The 14,399-nt window shown below is 38.4% G+C and overlaps 1 protein-coding gene across 3 annotated transcripts in view; it reads right to left on the reverse strand.

Moving 5' to 3' along the window:
- The window catches only part of TDRD7 (tudor domain containing 7), a 45,589-nt gene that overhangs the window by 3,026 nt on the left and 28,164 nt on the right, over positions 1–14,399 (reverse strand). For 2 of the 3 annotated variants that reach the window (XM_048051755.2, XM_048051756.2), the window contains exons 7-15: positions 11,943–12,523; positions 7,727–7,913; positions 5,993–6,104; positions 4,992–5,194; positions 4,719–4,853; positions 3,057–3,140; positions 2,769–2,903; positions 2,333–2,443; positions 272–771 (exon numbers count right to left, since the gene is read on the reverse strand). In XM_048051755.2, coding sequence (XP_047907712.1) covers positions 272–771; positions 2,333–2,443; positions 2,769–2,903; positions 3,057–3,140; positions 4,719–4,853; positions 4,992–5,194; positions 5,993–6,104; positions 7,727–7,913; positions 11,943–12,523 — 2,048 coding nt within the window. The remainder of the gene's footprint in view (positions 1–271; positions 772–2,332; positions 2,444–2,768; positions 2,904–3,056; positions 3,141–4,718; positions 4,854–4,991; positions 5,195–5,992; positions 6,105–7,726; positions 7,914–11,942; positions 12,524–14,399) is intronic. The other variant, XM_048051757.2, reaches the window with a different exon arrangement.

Below are 14,399 nucleotides of genomic sequence, written 5' to 3' on the forward strand. Positions count from 1 at the left end.
GTCCTTCTAACTACTATCTGGAAACATGACAAGACTGCAACCTCATTTACTCCCTTAATCTCTCAGCTATCACCAGACATCTGCCACCTTGCTAACAATGCAGACAACAAAGCATTTCCCCAAAAACCTGCAACAAGGCCAAGCTTTAAAGAAAAATGTGTAATTCCGTCACGATCTCCAACACAGCTATGCATGATGATTTACCAAGATTTAAGTACTGCTGTAGGTAAAAGCTTGCCTTCACAGATTTTTAATCTAAGAATGTACTTACTGATTTTCAATTTTAGCTGCATACAACTTGTTTTTTTCAATGTTCACAGGTCTCTCTTCAGCCATGCTGTAGTACAAGATCATTTCTTCCATTAGGGCTTCCAAGTTATGTAGCTCTTTCCAAGGCTGGACAACAAAGTGACCTGGATGGCATGCCACTGAGACATAGACATCCATGAGCCCACCAACCTTTGACAAGGGTAGGGGTGGAGGCATATCACTGGCAGACACTGCACTACTGGACTCCAAAGCAGGCTCAGCTGAATCAGAGAAACTCTTCTCTAGCCTTCCCCGATTTAACTGCAGCGCTGAAACTGTATCACCTGTCACTTTCGCGGAGCTGGTCCCCCTGGGCGTAACGCTCAAGAAAACATCTTTCTGATGCTTCCACAGGTCTGCATTTACAATCTGACGATTGACACTACGATCCATGTCAGGGAAATTCTCTGGAGCAAACAAGTAAACGTGTGCAATTCCCTTTGAAACATCCTGTTTAACCACCTTTAGAAAGAAAGTACAGTTTAATTTTCAGTTATCAACTATAAAGTGCACATCTGGTGTTGAACAGAAGACTAAAGCCTTAACAGAAAAGCAGCAACAGTTTATTCCTGTGAAGTATTTTCAAGATTCTCTCAAATAAATCAATGAAATTGCTGGATAGTAAGCCAGTAATCACAGGTGCTAAAAATAGCATTGATATTTATTCCACTAATGTAAAGCATACTCAAAGCTTGAATCAAGTTGTGTTCTGCCCAACCGGTTCAATCTCAGTATTGCTTGGCACAAGCACGTATGATTGCAGTTTTCTGGAAAACATTAGCCACAATTCTAAATTAGCCATACAATTCTAAACAATTAAGCAATGCTATCAAATATTAATACTCAATCCTTCAGAAATCTCTTCCTGTCATTATGGGAGGTGAAACCTAGTAAATTAAGAATGGAATGAAAAAAAGGTGAAAAAAGCTTCTAGGTTTGTATCATGCATAATTTTCAAGCACTGGCATAAACAATATCCTATTTAAGAGCATATATCATTGGCAGCAGCTAGCATTACTGATGACAAAGCACTGAAATTTTCATATGACGAAGTATGTAACATTTGTTTACATATTCCTCTGTTGATTTTTCTCTCTTTTCCTCTAATAATCCGCACAGGATATTTATACTTATAGGCAGCAAACAGGGGATGAATAAAAACTTTCCAAAATTAAAGCATACATGTTTCTGCTATTGTCTAATCAAGTAAAAACTAATACCAAACTCAAATTATCTTGAAAAAGATGTTTAGAAAAGGCAGTTGCAACAGTCACAAGTCCCAGACCAAATGAGCTATGTTTTAACTGCACGGCCTCCTGGGTTAAAAGAAGGAAAAAGGTAGGAAAAAAAAAAGCTACAAAACATGATTTCTAAGTGCTCTGTCAGTACTTGGAATCAGATTTTTAAGAGGAAATCAGCTTTGTTTAGCCTCCAGATAGCAAAAAGATTTCCTTTATAAGGATGGCTTCAGTTAACCAAACTGGAAAAGAAACACTGCCAATGGAAATAATTTTATCTCAAAGATAACAGAAACCCTTAAGTAAACAATAGCAAATACTAAGTCACACTGGATTAAAAAAAGCTACAAGTGAAAACTAAAGCTGATTTCAAAGACCAGAATGAGAAAAGGTTATCCTCACTTAAGAGGCATAAAAATCATTTAAGATCCATGGAACATTTACATATTTTTATGTGGCAAAACACAAACAACTGCTTCCTTCTTATCAGTTCATAAAATATTTCTAGCTCCATATCTGGTCTGGCACAGGAAAATGAGAAAGGCAATCAGCTGCTAAATTCTTCAGAGGAAAAAGAGAAACTGCTAATGAGCCAAATATTCTTATGCCAAACATCATAAGAACGGGACTTTGTATTGCACTTATGTCCAAGAGATGGCTACAAACTTTTAAGCTTCATAACAGAAATAAACTCTGATAAATGGTTAAGTTTTCAAAGTTGTTCTTTCAATGCTTTTTCCACAGGCCTATAGATTTAAGGTTACACAGGCATTTTGACTATTTACCTTCATGCTAAATTCAGGACAACTCATTACTTTATCTCTCAGCCACAGTACAGCATCTGGAGTCCACATGCCAGTGTTGGGAGGCAGGTCTGCTAGGCAGCATTTTACAGCCTAAGAACAGAAGCATACAATAATATGGAAACTAGTCCACAAGTTCCTATTCTCAGAAAATTCATTAATTGTCACAGATTGAATAATATATGACAAACAGAAATAGACAGAGGGACATGCAAAACCGGTATCATTACTAGTACACTATTACCACAGCATCCTGTCAGTACACAGGACTACACTACAGGTTATTTCAAAGATGCATAATGGAATGCACTCCATTGTTGATCACGATGAAACAAACCAAAAAATTCATTGCACAAACCTAGAAGGAGCACCACTATCAAGAGATCTAGTATAGGTCACCTTTAACTTGTCTTTATACCTGAGGAGGTATTGCAATTACTTCTCTCAGGAATTGTGATGGGATTTCTCTAAGGTCTGAAGCTTCTACAGTTGCAACTGTTCCAGTGTCCACGAAGCATACACCAAGTGCCCGTCTACTGTGAATGATTGTTATCTGAAATAAGATAGGAAGACAATCATTTTAAGGTTAAAAACACAACAGTGAGGCATACACTGTAAAATGTTTCAAGGAAAGTAAGAATTCAGATTTAGCTGAAGAGCCTTTTCTATGTGGGAAAACTGTTGCTGTTCTTTGAACGCTTCTTACCTCTACACGTGCCCATTTTCCTTTGCAAGGTAACAAGCAGATTTTGCCACAGAAAGGCAGTGATACATTAAACTCTGGTGTCTGCTGCAAATACAGAAACAAAAATTAAAATGCATAGAATCATTACTAGCTGACACTCGACTAGCCATTTCAAAAGCCACAAATGGAATAAATAGTTCTGACAAGCAACAGAGCTGTCTCAAATACAAAGTTTCTTCCCAGCCTCAGAAGCATTTTCTGTAACATTATTTTACGCTTGCCCCGTTAATAAAGCTTTAATTCTGAGCTGTATATCTTACAGTGGAACCAAGAGAATATGAATTGCCAGGAAAAATACATTTGGAAGCACAGAATACAAAGATCACTGACTACTACCTTTAATGTTCTGAAAAGCAACAGGACTGTGGAACTGTGATAGGTAACTAAAGAATTTCCTATCTTATATTCTAAACTACATTTAGCATGGACTCAAAGACTCATGAGGCTGGCATTCACTGTGATGATCCTAAATAGCGTTAGAAGACACTGGACACATTGCAAAAAGCATAAATAGGTTCCCATTGGAGACCCGTAAACACCTCAGTGTGATTAAGTTCTCAGACAAAACAAAAAACCTAATCAATAACGGTAAAGTCAAGGTCTGTCTTTGATAGCAACAAAATCCTAACACACTCTGTCCTGCAAGTCTGGACAGCTGCCTGCCTTTATGTAGCTAAACCTTTCAGGATATAGTTTATACTCTTTCCTTCAGTGTTCTGCTTGCTTGAAACTGAATCTTGATAACCAAGATGTATAAAGACATAGTTATACAATATAAAGTACTTCCAAATGGAGCATGTTCCAGAACAGGCCTAAAGCTCAACTTCTAAAAAAAACTTTGAAAAGTTAGTTTTACAAGCAGTAGTTCTAACACAGTCTTACTTTTCAAGGAACTGCATTTCATGATTTCATTCTCTCATGTTTCAGCTGGATGTTGAACAAATTCAATTCTCTAAACATTTTTTCTTTTGCATAAAATCTTGACTATAGTAAGGGTTGTTGCACGATTGTGTAAAAGGTAGATGAGATATTAGACTTCTCTATCACATGGGTACTTTAAAGCAACTTAATTCTTTTGAAAATGTTTTTTATACATCAGTTCTGATTGAAATTAGACACAACATTTAAAAGCTAAGGATGCAAAGACAATATACACAGCACATCAGGTCAAGGCTGTTGAATATTGAAGGAAGCCAGGCTAAAAAGAACAGACCTTGGTCACACTGCTTTTATTGTCACTATAATATTGTCAGGCTATTCATACACATCAGCTCCATCACATAAATAAATATTCCAGAAAAAAAGTATGGCAGAACATCCACAAGTTTTCTATCAACCTAGAGCAGTTTCTACAGGAAGCTTCCCATTATGAGCCATTTTGGTACTGTTTTAACTATTCAAGTGAAGTTAGAAGTCGTTATCGAATCCTCAGAGACAGCATTTGAACAGAAGAGCATCAGAAAACATTTTCACTCTGAAAACTGCACGCATAAAAACGAGGAACAGACTTTTTAGCCTTTTTAAGTGTTCGCATGTCTCAGAAATCTGAACTTTTGTACAAAGAAAAGGACTGGTACACTGAAAAGGCCACACGACTTGACTTCTCCCTCATCACAGACCTACCTTGTGAAGGAAGTAGTCTTCTATCTTCTGCAAGATTTCAGAAAGCCTAGACAAGCCTTTAGATGGCAGTTGGCAATACAGACTTCCATCTGAGAGAATACTGGTTACTCTCACATTTGTATATAGTGCATCTACCTGGAACAGCAAGATTTTGACAAGAAAGGGGATACACACACACAGAAAGTTAGCACATTTGTGAGTACTGTTTTTTGTCCAAAGACCTTTGTGGTCAATGATTTTTAATGAATTAAAAAGGAAAGAAGCAGATGGTACCTGTAGGTGCAGTTCAAAGGATTTGTCATACAATGCCTTCAGACAAGTAGCATTAATGTTGATGTCATCTTCTCCAGAAGTGTCATAGAGAACAAAAAGAGGAGTATCACTCCTTTCCAGTATTTCCACAGCAAGTATCTTGGAGCATGTCTGCAATTCTACAGCCTTTACTAGGGCAGGATCATCACAGAAGACTTCCAGCCCTGAAAGACACACCATACTTTTTATGTATTACTTTAATGAAGGGAAATACAATAAGCAAGTGTGTTTACAACAGGAACCTTTCCAAGAATCAGGATGTAGTTGGAAGGTTGTATTGCACCTCAACTTGCATTCTATTGTCTCCTTTTTTAACACAGAAAGACATCTTCAAGAGGAAAAGAAGTCCTCTTCAGAAAGAATCAAGGCAAATATGCAGACAAAAAAAGTAACTGCATTCAAGTAAAAAAAAAGTTTATTCTTGCCAATTTCAAATATTTAAAATAAAATGTTCTTAGAACATTTTAGAATCTTAGAACTAACATCTTAGAAGTTAGAAATGCCCACCAGTTTTAGGAAATTAAATAATTTCCAGCACAGTCTAGGAAGCCTGCGAGTGCTAAGAGGGGAAGGATCACTTTAAAATAACTGAATGATCATATCAGGTCTCATTGGTGGAAAAAGGAGTCATGCTAGTACATGCTTCACACAACAACAAGTGTTTTACTTATATTTCTTCAGGCACGCACATATTAAAGGAACAAACGCATCCAAGCTAAGTGCAGAAACAACTAAGCTATATTAGAGAGATACTGGGGTCTTCTGATATCAAGGTTTCTTTATAAAGCTCTTCTTGACATCCTTCTGTCCACACCTACATGTGTCTGCTTAGACTAGCTATCTTGGGCAGAATCTAATACACATAGTTATTACAAACAAGGATCAGAATTCCCAGACTGAGATGGTTCAATTCGTAAGTCACGCAACGGCAAGCTCTATAGACAACACTGGCCTTCTCTTACCTGCCAGTCTACATTTTGCAATTTGAAATGGAAGTGAACAGAACTGCTTGTGTAGTTTGTACACACTGCTGCTTTCAATAACTTCACTGAAGCCATGGTCAACATAGTACACCTGATAAGGGAAAATGAGATAAAAGCATAAGATGATTAACAGAACTTTAAATACACATTCTTGAGACTAGGGAAAATGTATTCAGCTACCACATTCTCTGTGCATCCATTAAACAGGCATATCATTTTTTGCTAATTATAGTGATAATAGCTATGTAACACCATTACTCTAATGTTTATTTCACTACTTAAATATTCAGAGCTTTCAAGGAAGGTCTTCTCAAGATTTCTGTAAAACCATCCTCTCTAACACAATCTCAACTCTTCACAGAAACAGTGCTGGAAGGACTCAGCATATTAACTTAAATCACATGAACAAAGGTAATAAGGTGGCAATTTTAGAGTTTTCAAAGTGTTGAAGACTCAAGCACTATATAAGCGCCATAGTGTGTTTTATATTTTGTTTTACAGCCTTAAGGGACTATTTGGAGTTGTACTTCCAGTAACTTTGACACAAATACCACAAATGCTGCAGGAAGTCAGTAGTGAAAGTGTTGGTTGGCAGCAGGTAATCAGAGCTAAGGCGAGAGAAAGAAGGCTTTCATTGGGCTTTTTACAACTTTTTTCTAAACTCTATCATGCGAAATATCTGCACAACAAACTTTCAATAGGAAGCCCGAGCAGTGGTGGATGATCAGCAAGCAAACGCTGCCATGTAGCAGTGGTCTTCTTTTGGCTGCTAGCTCTGCCTAGACAAAAATCAGAGGCAAGCTTGCTATTTTTCTCTGAAGCTGATGTAATCTTTCACAAAACTGAGTTCTGTGACAACCTGCTCCTTCGAGTTCTAGCTGAAGGTTATCATGCTTTCAGAAAAACTCATTCTATTTCATGCGCTATTTAAAAATATATGAAATGGATCAATAAGTATGTTAAGCAGATCTGGGTAAAAAGTCACCCAGCTATGGGAAGAAATGAAAAAAGTTATCATTAACGTTTGACTAAGCAAGAAATAACGGGAAAATTTGACACTGTTCTTACAGTTCAATTAGTTCAATTATACAGTCTAGTTTCTCTGTGGATGTCAAGAAACATCCCCTTGGCTCAGGAAACATTTAACAGAGGAGTTAAACAATCTCAGAGGGGTTTAATTAACATGCACACCAAACGCAACTCCCAGGATACCAGACTTGTCTGAAAGGGAAGTTTAAGCACAAGTATATCCTTCTCACTCTCTTGCTAATTAATGCATATGATAGATACTTCAGTACCAGACTTCAAGCAAGATCTGAGACCTATTAGCTCTTGAATTTTCTGCTTCCCCATTCCAAGAAGCACCACCACACCCATTCTTCCCATTACTATCAAAAGTAAATTTGTAAATTTATACAGTGCCCAGCCCTGTATAAAATCCCAAACCTCCACTAAATCCAAAATATCTGTGGGAAAAAAAAGGAAAAAAAGCAACAAAAAACACTGAAAGACCATTTATTTTTGACAATCGCACAACTTAAAAGAAAGACTTCAAAAGTCTTAACTTCTCCTATAACTGAAAAGAGAAGTACTTCAGGTTGGGAAAGGAGACAATGCTAGGAATGCACCGTGTTTGGGAATTGACTGTGTACCTAAAACGAAACAAGAACATTTTAAGTCTTTCACTAAGTGCCAAAACAAATAATTGCTTGCCTTTATCCTCTTGTCTTCCACAGAAATTATCCGAGCACGCAGCCAGGCCTCTTCTTCAGTGTGTACAACAACAAGTTGCCCAACACTCAGAGACTGAACTTGTAACGCTGTGCAATTCTGACTATAGTATGTTCTCATGTCATCTTCCATTTGTTCCTGGGCATAAGAATAATCTTTGCCGACATACCTACAGTATTTCAGTAAAAACAACCACACAGACAAACAAACAAACAAAAACAAAACACACATAGGAGTTAGCTGAATAAAAGCTGAATAAAAACCCGAGAACCTTTATACACACACATGAACAAATTATGGATATATACATATTTTAAGACCATTGGTATCCAAACATTTTTCCATTAACAGGCCTACAGGAAAGTAGTAACTAACAAAATTTAGTACTATTGTTCATAGTTAGATATGGTCCAGCAATATAGAATCTAACATGCTCAACTAGATCTTTAGTAAGAGATCTTACGTAATTATTACAACCATGTAGAGGAACTTGACCACAAGCGCAAAATATCTGGGATGAAGTGTAAAAAAAACCAAACTGATACGACATCTCTGAAGTTACTCAGTCCTTAGTAGCAAACACCAGCTTATCAGCTTTTCACTAATGTCAATCAAAGCACAGGGCACATAATAGTTTCACAGATCCCTCTCAAACTATGTGCTGTTTACTCTTGGCCTTCAGAACAAGCCTGGTATTACGCTGCCGACCTAATGTTTCATACTGAAGTAATCCGAGTTGTGTGAATCTTCTTAATTTACTGAAAACTACAAATGGGAAATTCTGAATACTTCAGAAACAAGTCAGATTAGAGCAGAGGGAAAATCTATTTTTATACTTATATTAGCAGCTACTGGTTTAACTACGTTAAAAGTTGTTCCTAGAATGACTAATGCCACTAATTTCTACCACACAGTTTACTGTATCATCCTATAAAAAGCTAGGTTTATTCCACAAGTCTGCCTTATGCACAGGATTAGGGCAGGCACTGTACTACAGCACACTGGGCTACCTTTGTTATAATGCTTAAGTTAAATCTGATCGCATTCCAGGCTGTCTTCAGGAAAGTGAGGATTTCTCTGCTACCTTCCTATTCAATTAAATGCTGCTTTTCAGACTGACAGCCATTTTGCTTCTATGTAAACACTCATCTCCTTCACAGTGGACATGGAGTGGGGCAACACAAACAGGCATACAAAGCTTAAAAGTTCACTTCTTAGCATCAGTTTCATACGGATATTTAAAGGACAGTAGGAGTATCATAAAGCAGAAAAATCACTCAAAATTTCCTGCCTCACTATTTTCTGATAACAGGTAAGGATCCTACTGAGGAAGATTTTGGCTGTTAAAAGCCAACTGGAAAGTTATTTTTCATATTCTTCAGAAACGAATCTTGGAAAACGACCTCAAAAAAGGTGTTATACACATGTGGCCAGACTAGAGTGCGCACAGCATCATTGCTAGTCTCAACTGGAACTGCTTCATGGGTCAAGTAAAGAAAGCTTGATATTTCATTGTAAAAGGAACTAAGGGTTGTATTCTTCCATAGCAAAACAACCTATGGAATTTTCTGTTCAAAAAGATAAGAGGAAAAACATTTCCACACCACAGCATAGAAACTCAAAAGAACCGGGAATAAAAAGTGAGATAATTACTTCTTGTGCAAAGTCAGGTGTTCCATCTAGCATACCATACCATCTCTCCAATCACAGTTGTAGATGTACACAGAGCATCTATAAGAGCTTCAATCACCTCACTTTCATTGACAAGAAAATTCTTGAAGGGCAGGTCTGCCATTCACAGAGACCTGAACAGGCTGAGGAACAGGCTGCCAGGAAAGTCATGGTATTTAACAAGGATTAGCATCATGTATGACACCTGAGAAGGAAGAAACCGTGGAAAATGGAGAGGACAGACCAGCTGCTGAGAAGAACTGCAGAAAAGGGTCTAGGAGTCAAGGCAGATGCAAGCAGAGTGCGAACCAGCAGCGTGCCTCGCTAGCAAAGATTCTGGCAAACATCCTGGCTGTATTAAGAGAAACAAAGCCAGTCAATGGAAGAAAGTGAATATCCTTTACTTGGTATTCAGTTTTTCACGTCTGAAACATTGTGTCAGCTAAGACATCTAACAACACAAGGTCAGGAGAAGGGCATCAAGGCAGCTGGGGACTAGAAGACCTGCCACATGAGGAAAGGCTGCTAGAACTGTATTGTTCAGCTTGGAGAAGACATGGCTTCAACTGGGACCTCACAGTGGTGTTCCAGTACATACAAGGAACTCACCACAAAGACAGAAGGATGTTCTTCAGTGGCACTGGTGGGAAGACCAGAGGCAACAGTCATACCTTGAAACAGAAGAGGGCCAAACCGCATACAAGGAACAAACTCCCCCCATGAGGCAGCTGAGCAGAGGGGCATGCTGCCCAGAAAGGTCATGCAGTCTCCATCCTAGGAAGATTTTCAACACCTAACTGGCTAAGCCCTGATAAACCTTGTCTGACTTCAGAGTTGACCCTGCTTTGTGCAGGTTGGCCGAGAATCCTCCTCAGGCCCATTCAGGCCTGATTTCTGTTGTACTTCTGTAATTAAGCAGTCATTCAGAAGTGCGCTTTCCATGAATGGAAGAGGCAAAGATGGCATTGCTTACAGAACAATTTACGTGGGTGACCTGTGAAGACTTGCTCGGAAAAGCTTCTCTAACGTTCAGTCTTCAAACATCCTTAACTGCCTCCTGAAAAAAGTCCTCTTTTCTTTCATCACATCCCAAAAATCAAATGAGAGAGAGAGATTACTAGTCTGAATTAGTGGAGGACATTTCATATTCCTAATAAGAAAGGCAAAACCATCAGATCAACAAGCATTAAGCCAAATGAAAGTCACGCTATGAAACCAACCAAATGGATCATTAATTACAAAAAAAAAGCACAGTTCAGGTAACCTTGTAACTGGAGCCAAACCATAGGGAGTGAATATTCATCAGGAACAGTTTTCCCAAAATAATTACTGGAAATACCTTAAAATGACAGATTAGGAAGCTAAGGTTTCTTACTCCACATATACAGCAAATTACCATGCTGGTAGAAAGGTTACAAAATAAATTTATACAACACCTACAGAAACAGAGAAAAAGCACAAAATAGGGATTGGACTAGCAGCTGAAACAAAGAAATTTTCATTTGAGAATGTTGCCATCATAACCCCCCAAGTACGGGGATTTTCACTACAAGCCGTCAACCGTTATGGTTCCATGACTTTAGGGAACTAAACCAATGGGCTGACACAAAGAAAGTTCAGTTCTTTGTGTTCCTATACATTAATGACAGCTAGAAAAGAAGAACATCTAAATATCAACCTTAACTCTACTGTGTTGAATACCTTCCGCCAGTAGTGAGGAAGAGGGTACTAATTGCATAGTGAGAGGATCTGTAAGTGAACTGCAAACGTACTTACTTAGATCCTAATCAGGACCCTTGAGAATGACTAAAACTATCTAGTGAAAGCTGAAACTGCAGAAACTAAAGGGAAAAAATGGAGAGCTGTCAATTTAGTATATTACCAGACAGCTATGCAATTCATGCTCTGAAGTGACAGACAGACCTGTTTAACAGTTGAATTTGAAAAATCCTAGAAAAAACGTTTTACTGCTTTTTCACTTTTTAAATCCTGTTAGAATTTGTATTTTTTATCCTAACAATGAAGTATAGTTATTTCCTGAAAGAGTACAGTACCCCATACATAACATAACGGTACAATGCGCTTCTTACGCTGTTCTCTGAGGCTGGACTGATTAACCATCAAACCAAGAAGCACTAGCCATTTGCTGTTGGATGGAAGCTCAAAAAGTGAAAACTGCAGTATAATCTGAACATGCACAACTCACACCTAGTTAGTAAGAAGTCAGTTACAGAAGTAAAAAAATACTTTAATAGATATTAAAGCAATATCTGAACATTACCTCTAATATTACCAATGTGTTATAGAAGGGTTATTCTAAAAAGTCAGATCTGCTTTGAGCCTCAGACAAGCTAATGCTAGAACTGATCAGCTCAGAGTTTAGCAATCTTCCATTTAAACACAAAAACAAAAGAATTCTTAAGTTTCATTATCAACACAGGTAAATAAAGTCCTGCAGATCTGCACAGTATGAGTTTATGAATTTATAAATTAAGCAAAAAAGATAGATTCTGAAGTGTGAACTTGCCTAATTATAAGCTCATTAGTGTTGTTCAGCTCGACCACCATGACGGACACAGGTCCTTCTGATGGAATGAGTAGAGGAGGAACAGTTACTTTGTCTGGATACCACTCCTTGGATTCTTCATACTGTTGTTTAGCTGTGGCCTTCACATTATCGGGTGTCTGGACCTTCTCAGTGGCATTCAGATTCTCATCAGTGCATCTCTGGGGTTTTACATAGAGGATAGCCTTTTTGGGGACATTAGATACATAGTCAACAATGCATATATCTGAGAGCAACTCCAGGTTATTTAGAATGCCTTCTGGAAATTTTACTTGGTAAGTGTCTTGGTACAATTTGGGAAGTGCATTAGCCCAGAGACCACTGGAATACTTCTTCAGGATATTAACAACTTTTTGCTTGAAGTCACTGCTAAGTGAGGCAGACTCAGACTCCATACTTGGTTTTAACAACGGGTCCACTTTTGAAGAAGTAACATTCTGAGATGCCTTTTCTTGCTCTGTAACACTTTTCACAGTTGGCGACGTTCTCTTAGCAGGATAAAGAAGCCCATCTGTCTGATCACCTGTGCGTACTTTCTCCACCTTGGAAAACAAAAAGCAGAATCAATGATCAGTTGCATCTCTAAAGTCTTAATCATTTTAACAATTACATTTTTGTAACATGCATTTCATAGACTTTGAGGTGGACACCCACAAGGAACTAAGCTTGAGCCAATTACTATAGAGAAGTCATTTCTTGTAATGCTTCCTGATTTTGGGGGAATACCAAGCAAATATGACATCAGGACAGAGCAAATATGAAAGCCGTGCATTACAATCAGGAGTTGGTTCCAAATAAGTTTATCTCCTTTCTCCTCAAAGGAACAAAAGATACACACTCCACAAAACTTAAGTCTTTTGCACATTAACCTCCCCCCTGGATCTCTTCCACACAGAGAAGCATATTATAAAAAGAAGTTTCCATCTCAGTTCTCCAAGTGAAAGGGGATTTGACTGCATACTTCAGAAACAACAGAACACCTGTCAGGCAGTGCTGCAAACGCAGCCTGCTATTGCACTCAGGGAATGGTATTTTCTTTAAAGAAGTTCTGAAATTAAGCAAAAAAAATCTGGACCATAATAAATTTAAGAAAATCGATTAGGCAATTTTAAACCATGCCCATAACCTCCCTCTACACTCAAGATGTTCTGCAAGTCCACGTCTCTACTCTTTGCCAGTTTCAATAGTGAGCATCCCACACGGTCTGAAGTCACAATCATGAAGGCACCACTTTAGAACTGCAGAAACGAATTCACAATAACAATTAAATTTTCTGAAGCTACAATTTCAACTAAGATCAATCTAACTGTGCAAGGATACCTACGTAGAACTAAGGTAACAAAAGCCATCAGAGCTTATATGTTGGTCCTGAAACCTGACCATCTCCTGCAATAAAGAATTTTTTCTAAAGTTTTACATAGCTCCATTTTGATGTTCTTTCCTCAGGAGAAAAAAAACTTGTAACAGTTTCCTGGGTACGCATTATGCCAAAGCCCTTTTCAGAGAAAGGTGAAGAACAAATTGAATAGTTAGATTACTTGCTGTTACTCAGGCCCAGCATTTGCCTTCAGGATAGTGATATCTACACCCATCAGAACTTCATAAACCTTGTTAAAAATCACTCTTTGCTGTTGTCTTAGCAACTTGCAATAGAAACATAAAAAGAAGATTTAAAGTATTTTTTACACAATAATAGTACTTCTCTTTATCAGGACAATATTAATGAGACATGAACATTTAGTTACAATGCATTGAACAGCTGTAAAAAATGGCCATTAGTGTGTCAAGAACCACATATTTTCTCCTACACACAGCTATTCACACATCCCAAATTGCCACATGCCCCACATTGTTTAGAGAATCAGCAAAACCCACTAAGGGCTGCTATATATCCTGGCTTCAGCTAGGATCGTGTTAGTTTTCTTCACAGTAGCTGGCATCATGCTGTGTTTTGGATTTAGGATGAAAACATTGAAAACTCAATGATGTTTCAGTGCAGAGCAGTGCTCACACAGAGCCAAGGAGTTCTCAGTTTCTCACAGTGGGGGTGCACCAGGAGCTGGAAGGGGACACAGCCAGGACAGCTGGCCGAAATGCTGTCCCAAATGGACCACAGGGATGTCCTGTGCCACATGGCATCATGCTCAGCAATAAATATGGGGGTTGTCTGGGGGCAAGCAATTGTGTTGTGCATCACTTGTTTTGTGTATATCCCCCCCAGTCCCACTCTTCCTTTCCTATTAAACTGTCCTTATCTCAACCCAAGAGTTCCATTTTTTTTTCCACCCGCTTCTCTTCCCCTTCCCAGTGGGTGGGGGTAGCAAGCACGTGGCTGTGCGGTCCTCAGCCGCCGGTCAGGTTAAACCACAGCATCATACAAGAGCATTTCTGTATCAATGCTTCCTGTGCATCGCATCA

Source organism: Anser cygnoides, chromosome Z, assembly GCF_040182565.1.
Source record: "Anser cygnoides isolate HZ-2024a breed goose chromosome Z, Taihu_goose_T2T_genome, whole genome shotgun sequence".
Lineage (NCBI taxonomy): Eukaryota > Metazoa > Chordata > Aves > Anseriformes > Anatidae > Anser > Anser cygnoides.